The sequence below is a fragment of the Odocoileus virginianus genome, chromosome 11 (assembly GCF_023699985.2).
Source record: "Odocoileus virginianus isolate 20LAN1187 ecotype Illinois chromosome 11, Ovbor_1.2, whole genome shotgun sequence".
NCBI lineage: Eukaryota > Metazoa > Chordata > Mammalia > Artiodactyla > Cervidae > Odocoileus > Odocoileus virginianus.
The window spans coordinates 17,165,364-17,181,141 of NC_069684.1; the positions used below are offsets into that span (position 1 = coordinate 17,165,364).

General features: G+C 46.1%; 1 protein-coding gene across 1 annotated transcript in view; it reads right to left on the reverse strand.

The window, feature by feature from the left end:
• The window catches only part of CACNA1E (calcium voltage-gated channel subunit alpha1 E), a 520,667-nt gene that overhangs the window by 84,073 nt on the left and 420,816 nt on the right, over positions 1-15,778 (reverse strand). The window contains exons 10-14 of the mRNA XM_020908964.2: positions 10,141-10,256; positions 3,425-3,478; positions 2,689-2,778; positions 1,509-1,718; positions 628-740 (exon numbers count right to left, since the gene is read on the reverse strand). Of these exons, the coding sequence (XP_020764623.2) occupies positions 628-740; positions 1,509-1,718; positions 2,689-2,778; positions 3,425-3,478; positions 10,141-10,256 (583 nt within the window). The remainder of the gene's footprint in view (positions 1-627; positions 741-1,508; positions 1,719-2,688; positions 2,779-3,424; positions 3,479-10,140; positions 10,257-15,778) is intronic.

The following is a 15,778-nucleotide window of genomic DNA, read 5'->3' on the forward strand; positions in this document are numbered from 1 at the left end:
AACGTCGTGGGCAGGACTGAAAGTGGCAGAGGACAAAAATGTGTGTGAAAACACCTTGAAGAGCATTGATAATGCACACACTCATGTATCGTCATTATTTAGGAATGTGGACATTGGGTGAAGTCTATGTGGGGACTTGCTAATATAAGAGGGTGTGTGTGCATATGAGTATGAATGTTTAAGGGTATATCTAGATAATTTTCTCAATTTTAAACTGAACTAAAAAAATAAATATATTTCTCAGTTTTGATCAAACCACTTTCCGGAATCAAGTCTTTTGTTCTTCTCTCCCAGGCTTCCTCCAAGGCAATAAGTGGTTCAAAATTCAGGCTATGGGGAGCTTTGTAAAACTTACTGAGCTATATACACTGAAGTGTTTACTCTCTGGTATGCATGTTACACATTTCAGTAAAAACATTAAAAATAAAAGAGCATTTCTAAAACCCAAACAAATCCTTATATGGCAAGTATTCACTCATTCCTGACCTCCCTTTGGCTAATCCTATCTATCCTCCTTTAATAAATTCTGATTTCAAGGCTTCACGCTGAGCCCCAGGGCAAGGTGCTTATCTCAAACCACAGTATAGCAACCCCAGGCAGAAAGATGGGCGACTCTGGAGCACTTACCCCAAAGTCAAAGCAGTTGAAGGAAGAGTGAAAATAAAGGCGAGGCCCCATGCCATACATCTTCAGGGACATCTCCAGAAGGAAGAGCCCCAGAAACAGAAACTCTGCATAGTCTGAAAGCATTAAAGGCAGAAGCATTGGTTCCATGGATGGCACGGGCTCCTGTCCTCCTTGACCCAATCCCTACCACCCACGGAGGAGCCCTTAAGAGCGGTGGGACCCACACGGGCAGGATATCAGTGACCATAGACCTGGTCAATGCCAGGCAAAACCTCTCCTGGTCTGAACATGCTCAGACCCAGGCTGAGTTCCACAGTCCACAGGTCAGCTCTGCTCTCTTCTGACAGGTGGGTTTGTCACTACCATTTACGTGGCAGATGGCTTTCAGGAGAGAGAAAGGGCTTGAGCATAGCTTTGATGAAAGAGCTGGATTTCCTCTCCACACACCCAGCTGTGACAGCCTCTAGGAGACTCACCCGCATCCCGGGGCAGCCTTACCAAGGGTTGACCTTGGTTTCCTTCCTGGTCTGCTGAAGGTATCCATGTCCCTAAGAACTTGTCCCTAGGACTTGGGTGACCAAGACTCCCTAATCATTGAGCCTCCTGAAGGCACTAAGTGAAGGCCCTGGATTATGCAAGGTATAACACTATGTTGTTGACTCATCACTAAAGATTTATTTATCTGATTCAATAATGAAATGACAGCTGAAAACAGTCAAGGGATAATCCTGACCCCCTGAGGACAACTCTGGCCACAGCGTGCTGGAGGCAGAGCTCTGGGCGGGCAGGACCACTGCCAAGCCCACGTGACACCTTGCTCTTTTGACATTCACACAGCAATCGGGTGGCAGCCGTGAGAGCCAGCAGTCACCATCACTTACAGAGGAGGTGGGTGAGCCACTGGGGCTGGTTGTGATGGACGATGGCCACACAGGCAGTGTTGAGAGCCACAAGGCTCAGCACGATCCAGTAAAACACCTGGGACTTAACCATGTGGCGGATAGAGATACGCAAAAGCCGCTCCTTGTGCCGGAAATAGGAGGCCCCATCCACCTTTGCGCTCTTGATGCTGGCTCGGGCGAGAGGTGTGCCTAGCAGGGGAGAAGGAAGGAGGAGGAATGAAGCTGCAAAAGAGGTCACCCTCCATGACAAAGGGGCATTCAGAGGTCCAGATGGGCAGCTTTGGTCCGGGCTAGGGGACTGCCACGTTGCAGACCCCAGGGCATCCCCACGTTATGAGCTAAGAGTTTTCATGGTGCAACAGGGAACTCTGCTTTTCCTCTGGGCACTCTTGGTCCTAGGAAATGGAAGGATTCCCCGGGGCAGGATAGCAGGCATCCAGCCGGTATCTTGAATCCTAATAGGATCCTGTTTATGTTTGTAACAGATTGAGCTTTTCTTTTTAAATATGCTTCAGGCACTGGAGTCATCCCGCTGCATTTGTGATTTTTCTACCCCTGGCAAACTGAAGCAGTGATGAGCTCCGGACGCCTCTTCTGCCTTTCAGGATGAAGTCAGACCCTTCCCTTTTTTTTTCCTGGAGAAGAAAAGTCTGCCATCAGCCAGACTCTCTAAGAGAACCTGGGATGGAACAGCCGGCAAGTTAAAGGGTTGTCAGTAGGAATCTGTTTAAGCATCACATGGGAGCAGGTGATGCAAGTAGGTAGATGTTACTATGATTAAGCAAATGATCGCAGTTTCTCATATGGGCGTCCTCAGTGAACAATATCCCAAAGTGGGTGCTCGTTAGCACATCCAGGAGAGACAGGATACACATGCTGAAGAGATACATCTGCCACATTGAAGAATCTGGGTTGGATTCTTGGCCCCAAACCCCATGTTTCACATAAACATTATCCCTTGGTCCATTCTATTTTATTTTATTTTCCTTTAAGTCACTGTTGATGAGATTAGATTCCAGTGCCTTTCCCTAATTATATCCCAAAGTTCTGGATTCTTTGGGCTCCCCTCCTCCTCCTTGTGGCATTTCTCCTAAGATAGAATGCTCCCTTTCACAGGAGGTCTGGAGCAGTGAAAGATGATCCGGCAACCTCCACTCACCCACAGAGGAGATGTCCACGCAGTGCTCGTCGCTGGAGTCCCGTGCCATGGCCTCGGTCCGGCTTCTTTTGATGGTTGCCCTCCGAAGCACTACACCAGGGAAGCAAGGGGCAGAGAGAGGACATGAGAACCACCAGATCAGTCTGGTCAAAACAGGACTGTGGCCTCATGGCACCTGTGACACAGGCACCTGCCTTTAAATACCAGAATCAGGGTGAGAGAAGTTACAAACGTCTACAGAAACGTGGCTCCCTTGCTCAGCAGCGCCTCTGACACATGAGGCTCTTGAATCCCATGCAACAAAGCTCCTGACTCCTTGTGGGAGCTCTTCTAAACACAGCAGGTAAACTGGCAACCTGTATCTATTTGTTCTGGCTCTTCATAAACAATGTCACTTCCTGCCAATGAAAGTGGTCCCAAGATGTCCCCCGCAAATTGTCAAAGAAGATCCCTTTCTGAACCACTGGTTGTATGATGGCCTTTTCATTGCCCATTATCAATCACACGCCCTGGAATGAAACAACTCTTGGCTTTCATTTTCATCACTTTAAAATGCATTTAAATCCATGACTCAATTCCCTTCCTTTTAAAGCATGAGGGATTTTATGACAGAGAGACTCGCATTTCAAATCCCAAAGCACCCCTCTTTTCTTTCTTTCTCCTCTTTTGATCAAGAGACATAGCCGCAGACGAGGGGCAGATGAGAGAGCAATGAGGCCTTGGAGCACTTCCTTACCTTCTAAGGCTGATGTTCCAGCATTTTTGTTTTCTTCAGCAAGCATGACTTCCTCTATATGGAAACAAATGGTTTAGTAAATTATCGGTAAATGCCAAATTATTTTGCGAAATGAAAATCCCTGAGGAACAGCTCTGGCTCCAGGGCAACGTGGAGAGACAGCGGAGTTCAGAGCTGGTTGCAGGCACCAGCATCAGAAAGACATCAAGGGTCACGGACGCAGCCCTGGAGCATCAGAACAGAAAGGAAGGTCTTTAACAAAGGGGGCGTCGGGGGTGATGGCTTAAGATTCAGCTCTTTGTTTGATGCACCGTTTAGGAGAATAAACAGCTCTGAGAGCGAGAGTTGATCTTTTTAACTAAAATCCTCCTAAATTGATAAAAATGAAAAATTTCCATTTCTGTTTTCTTTTATCCAGGTTCCTTAAAGCTATTCTAGCAACAGGAGCTCCCATGATTTTGCTTGTTTGCAGTAGCCCCCAGGTCATAACACCTCCCTTCATTCAGAAGATGAGACCACATTTTGGGGTCTAGCCTACTTCTTTCAGGAAGGGGCGTAGGAAGGTGCTCACGGCCCCTCAAAGAGAGGAGCAGGCTTGTGGGCTTGCTTCTTCTCCCCCCACCATGTCTATCCTGCCTTGTTGAGCAAAGCCTGAGTTGAAGAGGCTTCGGCCCATCATGAAATCGTCCCTGTGACATAATAAAATATAAATATTTGGTTTTTGTTCACCATTCAGGCACAGAGCTTCCAAAGCCCGTGGGATGTACTGTCTTTTGTATGCTAATGAGATGACTCACTGCGGGAGAGGCCTAGATAGTGTAAGGGGGGATGGTCACTCAGAAAACCACACCGCATGATTAGAAGGTTGTAGCTTTCAGGCTCATCCCCTTTCCCACCTCTCAGGAGCGGAGAGGGGCTTGACACTATCAGTCACCAATGGTCGATGATACAATCAATCAGGTCTGCATAAGGGAACCTCCATTTAAAACCCTACATGGGACTTCCCCGGTGGTACGGTGGGCAGGAATCTGCCTGCCAATGCAGGAGACACAGGTTTGATCCCTGGTCAAGGAAGATTCCACATGTCATGGAGTAACTCAAGCCCATATGCCACAACTACTGAAGACTGAATGACTAGAGCCCATGCTCCACAACAAGAGAAGCCCACACACCACAACGAGCGTAGCTCCCACTCGTCGCAACTAGAGAAAGCCCGAACGCAGGAACAAAGACCCAGCACAATCAAAAACAAATAAATGAATCATTTTAAAAAAATCAACAACACCAACCAAAAAAACCCCTACAGGATGGGGCCCAGGTTGCTGATAGGTTGGTGAGCCCATCAGGGTGTTAGGATGTGCCTCGATGTGCCTGTAGGCTCGGTCATTCACCCATTATCCCTACCCTCTATATCATACCCTGTGTATCTCTTGAATTTGGCTGTTACTGACTTGTATTCTTCATAATAAACTGGTGATAGTTTTTCCTGAGTTCTGTAAGTCATTTCTAATGAATTATCAAATCTGGAACCCTTTGAATTTGTACTCAGCCAGGAAGAAGTACAGGTCACCTGGGGACCCTTCTGTGGCTGGTGTGTGAAGGAGAGATGGGCACATGGGGTGGAGCCCTCTGCTTGTGGGGTCTGCACTCACTTTGGATGGTTTAGTGTCAGAACTGAATTGAATGGCTGGATACCCCACTGGTGCTAGAAAGGGAAAGACCTCGTTGGCATTGTGACAACATTATTTGGTTGTTGGCATTTGAAAAACAACCACTCTGTTCCCTGGACTCCCCTCTTGACCTCCCCAGGAGCAGCTGCACTCCACAGAGGTGTCATCATGGGTGAGACACTATTTTCTGCCAAGCCTTATTAGACTATGCCTTGCTAAAGAAGAGAAGCAAAAGGCAAAGGAGAAAGGGAAAGATATCCAATTGAATGTAGAGTTCCAGAGAATAGCAAGGGGAGATAAGAAAGCCTTAAGTGAACAATGAAAAGAAATACAGGAAAACAATAGAATGAGAAAGACTAGGGATCACTTCAAGAAAACTGGAGATACGAAGGGAACATTTCTTGCAAAGATAGGCTCAATAAAGGACAAAAATTGCAAGGACCTAATAGAAGCAGAAAAGATTAAGAGAAGGTGGCAAGAATACACAAAATAGGTCTCAATGACCAGGATAACCATGATGGTATGGTCACTCATCTAGAGTCAAACATCCTAGGATGTGAAGTGAAGTGGGCTGTAGGAAGCATTACTATGAACAAAGCTAGTGGAGGTGATAGAATGCTGGCATGAGTTGTTTCAAACCATAAAAGATGATGCTGTTAAAATATTGTACTCAATATGCCAGCAAATTTGGAAAACTCAACAGTAGCCACGAGACTGGGAAAGATCAGCTTTCATTCCAATGCCAAAGAAAGGGAATGTCAAAGAATGTTCAAACTACCATACAATTACACTCATTTCACATGTTAGCAAGGTAATGCTCAAAATCCTTCAAGCTAGGCTTCAGCAGTACTTGAACTGAGAACTTCCAGATGTACATGCTGAATTTAGAAAAGGCAGAGGAACCAGAGATCAGGTTACCAATATTCACTGGATCAAAGAAAAAGCAAGGGAATTGCTGAAAAACAGCTACCTCTGCTTCCTTGAATACACTAAAAACCTTTGACTGTGTGGATCACAAAGTGTGGAAAATCCTTAAAGAGATGGTAATACCAAACCACCTTGCCGTCTCCTGAGAAACCTATAGGCAGGACAAAAAGCAACAGTTAGAACTGGACATGGAACAATGAACTGGTTCAAAATTGGGAAAGCAGTACATCAAAGCTGTGTGCTGTCACCCTGCTTATTTAACTTCTATGCAGGGTACATCATGTGAAATGTTGGGCTGGATGAAACACAAGATGGAATCAAGATTGCTGGGAGAAACATCAATAATCTCAGATATGCAGATAACACCACTCTAATAGGAGAAAGCAAAGATAAACTAAAGAGCCTCTTGAAGAAGGTGAAAGAGGAGAGCAAAACAGCTGGCTTAAAACTCAACATTAAAAAAACTAAGATCACGGGAACTGGTCCCATCACCTAATGGCAAATAGATGGGGAAAAAATTGAAACAGTGACAGACTTTATTTTCTTGGGCTCCAAAATCACTGAAGATAGTGACTGCAGCCATGAAATTAAAAGACTCTTGGTCCTTGAAAGAAAAGCTGTGACAAACCTAGACAGTGTATTAAAAAGCAGAGACATCACTTTGCCAACAAAGGTCTATATAGACATCTATATAGTCATGTATAGATATGAGAGTTGGACCATAATGAAGGCTGAGTGCAGAAGAATTGATACTTTTGAACTGTGGTGCTAGAGAAGACTCAAGAGTCCTCTGGACTGCAAGAAGATCAAAACAGTCAATCCTAAAGGAAATCAACCCTGAATATACATTGGAAGGACTAACGCTGAAGCTCCAACACTTTGGCTACCTGATGCAAAGAGCCAACTCACTGGAAAAGACGCTGATGCTTGGAAAGATGGAAGGCAGAAGAAAGGGGAGATGAGATGGTTGGATGGTGTCATTGACTCAATGGACATGAATTTCAGCAAACTCTGGGAGCTAATGGAGGACAGTGAAGCCTGGTGTGCTGCAGTCCATGGGGTCACAAAGAGTCTGGCATGACTTAGCAACTAAACAACAAGACAACATCTCTCAAATGTATCAACAAAACAGACCTTCTGTCGCACATATAGTGGGATTCTGAGCCCCCTATTGAGAGTGGTGTGGATGAGCTTTGATCCCCACTCCTGTCTCAGCCATAAGGGAGGGGACCTGGAAGTGCCAGCAATCATTCCCTGAGATCCCAGCTGCTGGGGATAAGCCTGCAGCAGTTCTATTAAGCAATGGTTTCATTTAAGCACTTCTAACAAGTACAAAGACAAGCATAAAAGGGTAAAGTTATTACCATAATTCCACCTGCATATAAAACTGAGAGTACGTAATGTATTTCCCAGGGAGGGGAGCATGTTGAGGCTCGGAATGTACCACGCAGGATGGCCATTATAAAGTCATAACATTTAGCTTTCTTTTTTAAGTACAGCTCTCTGGCAAAACTAAGTTAACAGGTTAAGTGTTATTGGTGGGATGCTTCTTGATGTGCACATAGAAGGTTTGAAAGTCACTGACAGCACTGGCTTTTGGAGGCCATCCTTTCAAAATTAGGTACTTGTTAAATACCTCAGAGCAACATGAATGACCTCAGCCAGAGAGTCTTTTTCACTCTGCACAGTGTCTGGGCTTTGGGGTGGGCAGATCCGAGGACCCCCGAGGCAGAAGGAGGGTGGATGGTGCTGTTGAGTACCTCTGGGGAGCGCTCAAGGGCTCCTGATGGGCTGGCACCACCCCCTCCCCCAATGTCTTTTGCCAAGTTCGCCCTGGAACTTGTGAGTGTCTTTCCAGGGAAACGTAACCCATATGTCTCTGAATCACTCACGCTCCATTTGTAAAGGAAAGGGCCAGGAAGCAACAATTTGACGTCGCAGTGCGTCTTTTTTTTCTTAGAAGGAGACGAGAGCAGGCTTTGCCAACTGGAAGAAAGTGAAGCCTTGGAATTCTGCATGTATTTTGAAAAGCAGAGCCACAAAGAGCAACATCTCGAGCCCCCTGACCCTGACGGGGGCCGTGGGAAGGGCGCAGAGGGTTGTCTTTGGGGTTTGCTGCCAGCCTGCTCACTAGGGTGGTCTGTCCCAAGGGCAGTTGGGAGCTTCAAGCTGCCAGGCTGGCCTGGAGGCAAATCTGTTGAGTTACTGTTCTGAGAAGAGGGAGGGAAGATTCAAGTCCACGTCCACACAAGAGTCTCAGAGGAGCAAGGATGAAATGGGGAGTGCAGTCACCACTCCATGGCTCTTGCTTCCAGAAGCAGCAAAGAAATGCAGATAGTCCCAAATGAGGAGTGGCTTTTATTTGGCTTTGGCATGGCACTTTGCATCATACCTGCTCTCTCACCTGACAGGTGATCAAACGTTGACTCCTGAGCTGAGAGAGCCTGTATGGTCAGGCTCTCTGGTCAGAATAGGAGTCATAGCATCCATCATTCCAAAGCTTAGAGAAGAATAAGGGTCAGGCCACTAAGTACCCAATCCTATTCCAAATTCTTCCCAAGAGATCTCTTTGTGCTCTGCTTTTCTACCAGGAACAGAGCTAAGATGCCGACTGTTATGCTTTTTTCTTTTTTTTAATTAAAAAAAATGTACTCTTTGTTCAGTAAGAAAATGAAGATATATAACACCAATGCAATGCAACCTTTAAAATAACAAGGAAAGCAAATGTATTCTCTTTACTGACAGATATGGGGTGATCAACGCCCCTCATAAACAGCAGAGCCACAGTCACTCTTGAGTTTGGAGGCTCTTTGTGGGTTCATAAAATCAGGATAAACCTGGACCTTTCCTCAGGGCTGGGCAACAATTATTCCTGAGGCTGAGCCATGAGTGAGGAGCTGATGACAGCAAGAACAGGGAAAACCAGTTCTCGGCATCATCTCTTAGCTGGCCTACTGTAGTAGTCTATCGGTCTCCCTGCTCAGGCCCAGGTCTTCCTACCGTCTGTTCTCAATGCAACAACCAAGTGCTTCTTTAAATCTTAAACAGAGCATGTCCCTTCTCTGCTCAAGACCCTCCTGCGGTTCTCACTTGACTCACAGGAAAGCCCTGAACTTTACAAGGGCTGGTAAAGGTCCTACAGGCTCTGCCGCCTGCTCCCACCATGAGAATGCCTTCATCCCAGCTTCTGCCCTCCCCTGCTCACACCTCAGGCAGTTGCTGGAGCCCTCTGGGTCTCCTCCCATACTGCAGCCACGACACTGGGGTATGCTTCTTTCAGGGCTCCCTGCAGCTCACCCTCTCATCTCCTTCACATCTCTCCCCAGAGAGGTCTACCCTGACCCTCCCTTTAAAACTGCAACTCACCCTAAACCCCTAGCCCTACCTTGATCTGTTTTCACTGTACTTGAAAGTGGAAACTTTTGTCACTCAGACGTATCCAACTCTTGTGACCCCGTGGACTGTATGTAGCTGTCAGGCTCCTCTATTCATGGGATTTCCCAGGCAAGGATACTGGAATGGGTAGCCATTTCCTTCTTCAGGGGATCTTCCCAGCCCAGGGATTGAACCCAGGTCTCCTGCATTGCTGGTGGATTCTTTACCATCTAAGCCACCAGGAAAGCGCTTCATTGTACTTATTACCCTATGAAAAATTACTCCTTATTTTGTTCATCACTGTCTTCCCAGCTATAGGGTAATTGAGCTCCACGAGAGTCGAGCTCTGGCTCACTGCTGTATCACAAATGCCTGGACTTGGCACAAAGTACACCCTCAATAAATATCCGTGGACTGAACAGACTATTGTTAGTAGTAACGGTAGTAGTGTGAGATGGCATCAGCCCAGACTTCGCTCTCGCACTGGGTTACGTGATCTTTTACTCAGCTCACCTTGCTGAAATGTCTGCCTCCTGAAAGGTGTTTGGTAGAAGAATAGGGACAGACTCCAGAGGGAGAAAATGGGACCAGTTGGGAACCCCCAAAGCCAACGAGTCATTTCCAGCTTCTCTCTGCCCTGGTCTAGACTGGCCCTTTGAGCGGAAGTACTGGGAATGGGTACTGGGGTAGGTCCCAGATGTCTGTGCAGCCCATCACCAACCTCCTCCAGCCCCCAGGTCTTACCTGCTTTGTCTATCCAGGCGCGGTACCCATTCAGCTCACGCTCGATCTGCTGCTGGCGCCGCAGTTTCATGAAGGCTCTCCGGTTCTCCACTCTCTCTCTCTCTTTGGCAAATTCCCTGTGGACAAAGCAGATAGGATTCACTAGGTTTGGGCAGTGCCATGACCAAAAGAAAGGGTGAAGCAAGCAGGAGAGTGAGTGAGTGAGCAGGCACTGTGTATACCCCATTTCCTTTGTCCCAGCCTGCAACTATAATCTTAAAATGTTGCACAGAAATAAACTGTGTTCAGCCTCTTGCAGGAAGTCTTCTCAGATCAGTTTCATTTCAGTCAGCACTAAAACTTTCTGCTTGCTCTAATTTTTCTTTTTTTTCAATATAAATTATCTTCTTGAAATAAAATGCAATAAAGATAGAAATAAATAACAAAAAGGCAACTAGAAAACACTCATATTTGGAAATGAATGAATACACCATTAAGAAATCCCTCAATCAAAGAAAAAAATTAAATAGAAATTAGAAAATAACTGAATCATACATATAAAACTTGTACTATGAGTATATATCAGGTTCTTGGAAAGAAACTTACACTAGAATACTATTTTAAAAAGCTGATATTAATAACATTTGCATTAATTTCCTTTTTTGTACTTATAAAGGTGAGAATTATTTTTTTTTAATCTTATTGGAGTATGGTTGCTTTACAATGTTTTTGCTGTATAACAAAGTGCCCGATCTCATCTGCTTGCTCTGTTTTGAAAGCTACTGATTTAGTAATGTGACGAGCTAGGTTCCAGAATGCTATATATTATGTGGCTCTGGCTACAACAGAAACTCAACCCTCTGAGGGGTCAAACTATCCTTTATGCTTTTAATAACAACAGTGACTACTGTCTATTGAGTGATGATTATGTGCCAGTCCTATATGAAGTTTTTCATATCCATTAATTCATTTGATCTTCACAATCACCCTATGGAGTAAGCACTATTAAAACCCTATTTAACATATAGGGAACCAAGGCTTAGGGGAGGGCAGTCACTTGTCACTTACTGGGATCTGAACTCTACCCATAATTCCGGTGGCCTGACCCACTGGGCGTGGTGCTTAGTATGCGCTGCCACTGAAGACCATGACACCGATGCCCTGAAGGGCTGAAATGCTGTTTGAAGATGGCTGGTCAAGGTTGGATAAGAAAGGACACAGAAAGGGAACACAGCTCCAGAAGAAAGAAAGTGGGAAGATGGGGTGGGGTGGAGGGGAAAACAAGACAGGGGGATAAAACCAGCATGAGGGTCAGACGGAAGACACAGCTACCTAACAGCGGACAGAGTCACTCTGTGGCAAAAGATGATTAAAACAAACAGAACAACCCAGAAGGAAAGTTATGACCAACCTAGATAGCATATTAAAAAGCAGAGATATTACTTTGCCAACAAAGGTCCGTCTAGTCAAGGCTATGGTTTTTCCAGTGCTCATGTATGGATGTGAGAGTTTGACTGTGAAGAAAGCTGAGTGCCGAAGAATTGATGCTTTTGAATTGTGGTGTTGGAGAAGACTCTTGAGAGTCCCTTGGACTGCAAGGAGATCCAACCAGTCCATCCTGAGATGGACCTGGGTGTTCACTGGAAGGACTGATGCTGAAGCTGAAACTCCAATACTTTGGCCACCTGATGTGAAGAGCTGACTCACTGGAAAAGACCCTGATGCTGGGAGGGATTGGGGGCAGGAGGAGAAGGGGACGACAGAGGATGAGATGGCTGGATGGCATCACCGACTCAATGGACATGAGTTTGGGTAATCTCCGGGAGTTGGTGATGGACAGGGAGGCCTGGCATGCTGCGATTCATGGGGTCGCAAAGAGTCGGACACGACTGAGCAACTGAACTGAACTGAACTGAAAGCCCTATGGGAAAAAGAAGAGAGAAGAGGAATGAGGACTTCCTTGCAGACAGGAAGATGGTGAGATTCAACGAGTGAGCAAATGGGGATCAAGAAATATTCACTGGCTAGTAGGCCACTCTGGAAGCCACATTTGCACCAATGCCCTTCTCATCATCAAACACCCTTCCAGCCAGAACACCCCTTGCTAGCGCAGTGCCTCCCAGCCGTGGCTCATGCATTCTCCTACTGCCCTGAAAGCTGTTCCACTTATTCACGGGCTCTCCATCAACAAAGAGCAGCAACCCGAGATAACAGATTCCAGCACCCACTGAGGGTCCTGCTACCTACTCCCTCATGTCCAGGGAGGAGGAGAGAAACCAGGGGCGAAGGGACATGCCCTGGCCCCAGGGCAGGAGAGGGAGGGTGCCAATCTACTGTGAGGCAGGGGGATACTAGGTCATGCTTCATCTGGCCTCTCCTTCCAAGACAGAGGGGACTCCTTGGGCAGAGGCACCTTACAGAGGTCACAGTCAGGCTAAGGGCCGGGACAAGGCAGAAAGGAGAAATTAGAAGGAGAAATCCTCCTGGACTTGGTGTCAGATTCAGTAGGTTCTCCTAAGGGTGTCTTGAGGGATGGAAGAGTTGATTAGGACCAGTGAGAGTCAGGGTAACAGAATTTAACCCTGGAGCACCTCTTTTTTCCACTGACTTTTCTGGATTTCAGCAAGTAAGAAAGTAACAAGGAGCTAGCTTGGTTCATGGTGTTACCACCTACCAAAGTTCTTACCTTTGGTTCTTTGTCTTTCTATCCCTGTCATTGTTTTGTTGGTTCTATCTTCAAAATGGCACTTGGATCCAACCTCCCTCCTCATTCTTACTGCTTTGGTCTAAGACCTCATCTTTTCCTGCATGGACTACTGAAATAGCATGTACCTGGTCTCTAGGCCACCTGCCTCTCTTCCCTTCATTTCATCCATTTCACAGCAACTAGTGTCATCTTTCTAAAATATGCACTGGATCTTACCATGTCCAAACCTAAAATAACAACCAGAGTGAGTGACATTTGTGGAGCACTTTCTAACTTCCAAGTACCTGCATCCATTTTGTGCATTTAATCTTTACAACCAAAATGAGAAGGCGGCAAAACAGGTATTTTCAGCCTCAACTTAGAAGTTAAACAACTCATGAAAGTTTAACTAAGAGATGGAGCCAGGTTTGGAACCCCAGGCCTCTCTGCTCTAAGAGCCCAGGTTCCCCATATATCTGCCTAGCCCAGAGGCATGTTTATATGCAGCTTTCTACCTTTTCATACGTGTGTGCCTTCATTTTTCAACTCTGCTCTAGGAGAATCCAGGAGGGTTTAGCAGGATGCAGTATTTTGAGCAAGACCTTGAAATAAGAGAATTTAAGCACACTATGGGGCTTCCCAGCTGGCTCAGTGGTAAAGAGTCTGCCTGCCAATGCAGGAGACATGGTTCAGTCCCTGGATCAGGAAGATCCCCTGGAGGAGGCAACCCACTCCAGTATTCTTGCCTGGAGAATCCCATGGACCGAGGTGCCTGACAGGCTACAGTTCATGGGGTCACAAAGAGCCGGACACAACTGAGCACACACATACATAGGCGAGCTATGAGCAGAGAAACACAATAATCCTTTAGTGTCTGCATTATTACCAACATCTCCATTTTCCAGCTCAGAACACTGAAGCTAACGGGAGTTAAGGGGTCGTTTGAAAGGTCAAGTATCCTAAAATACAGTGCCACTAAGAGGAACCATGACCCTCGGATCCTATAAATTCCCTCTTCTATCTTCTCTTGCTTCACATCTCCTCCACCAGCTGCTAAATACCTAACAGACCTTTCACAGTCCTTCATGGTTAGATCTGGACCTTTCTTTCAAATCTCACCTCCCATCAATCCGATCTACCTCGTGCTTACCTGCAGCCCCACTATAGCCAAGCTCCAGCCCCAGCACACTTCCCACGGTTCCTGAAAGATCAATGAGGGATCTAAAGGTTTAATTCACACTGCCTAGAACCCAGCCTTACCTGCCTGAGTCTGTTAAAATCCTTCAAGGCCAGGTTGAAAGGTCACCTCTAATGTTTAGCTTGCCCCTCTCCCTTGCCCCCAGTCTCCTGACCTCGGCTGTATACCTTCCCTCTGTCTCTTCATAGCTCATCTTACAGCCAGATCTCTACAGCAGTGAGCTATACATGTGACTGTCTCTCTCCCTCTCTGTGAGCTTTTTGTGGAAACATTCTGTCTTACTCAACTTTGCATCCTCCAGGACTAGACTAGGCCTGGTGTATGGTACTTATTTAATAGATTTTTTTTTTAATGACAATATCTAGGCTGACTCGAAAACCATACTGATAGATCTGCCCTGAATTCCAAAGGCTTAGATGAAGGGACGCAGCATCTCTGCACGGACCCAATCAGAGCCAGGTGAACTAACGCGAACACAGCAGTTGCCAGGTAACTCCTGGACACGGCCACCACTGTGCTTCTTTGCTTGGCTCCACTAAAATTTCTGTAGCATTAGTCTATGAAGAGTGCAGTATATCACCTCTACCCAATCCCCAGAATGACCATGTGGCTTCATTTCCGGAAGGAGAGGCAAGTCATCCCAGCCTAATCTCTCTTTATCTTTGGAAGTTTCCTGGCTCCAGTCTCACCAGCTGGTTTCCCTGCTCTCCTCTGCCACTGCAGGCCCCCGTTTCCTCCCACCCTCCCACCTGGCATCCTACAGGCCCAGAGCCCAACAAATCTGGCTTGGACTTTTTAAGAAGGCTCTTGGCTAAAAGAAACAGAGTGTGCACCAACAGGGAAACTTTCTAAGCAGCTTTCTGCTCGCCAGTGGAGGGGAAGAGGGGCTGTGTTTGGAGGCCTTCTGTATTACGTTTATCCATCAGCTTGTTCTGTTTTTCAGATGGGAGCCCAGGGCACAAGGTGTGGCACCACACCATTCACGGCACTTCCCAGCCCTCCCGTGCTGTCAGGGTTTTGGCCAAGGCTCCTCTCTCTGACGGGTCTGCAGGTTCCATGAGGCCAAGCAGAGTCGGACTCACACCACATTCCAACAAGGACCTGGGAAGTTTAACCCTCAGCCGAGTATTACAGCAGATAGCACAGATTACAAAAATAAAACATTAAGGACACCTAATGTTCATAAGCCACATCTGTAAAAGTCTCATTTTCTAAATCACTTTCATGTACATTATTTCATGTAGATTTGCGGAAACCCTGGGAGACTCAGAAAGGTTACTAGCTCAAAATGACCAAATTAGCAGGAGACAGAGCCGGAATTTAAACGAATGTCTTTTGATTCCAGATTAAGTGTTATTTCTACAAGGCCTGAGCTGTCTTCCATGTGTCTAGAAGTCACATTTAAAACCCACAAAAGGGACTTATTCTCTAGTCAAAGGTTGAGGAAAATAAGGACATAAAAACAGAATTTTGTGTTTTTTCTAAAAGGACTGTCTTTTAAATGGAGAGAGCAGCATATAATCCATTGTTCTGTGTTGGGTTAATAAGGACCTAGTAAAAATTTTGTAGCATTAGTCAAGTTAGTGAGGCACTGCTTGAGTTTGTGTATCCTTGCATTCTGGAGAAAGCAGGGACAAACAGGACTTAGCTCCATTACCTGCCCAAAATAAGTGATTATTCTAACCTTAGACACAACATGCTTGTCAGTCTCATGAGCATACATGTAGCCAGACTGAGGAAAGGGACGTGTGCTCCTGTCTGGTCCCTCTCTTCCC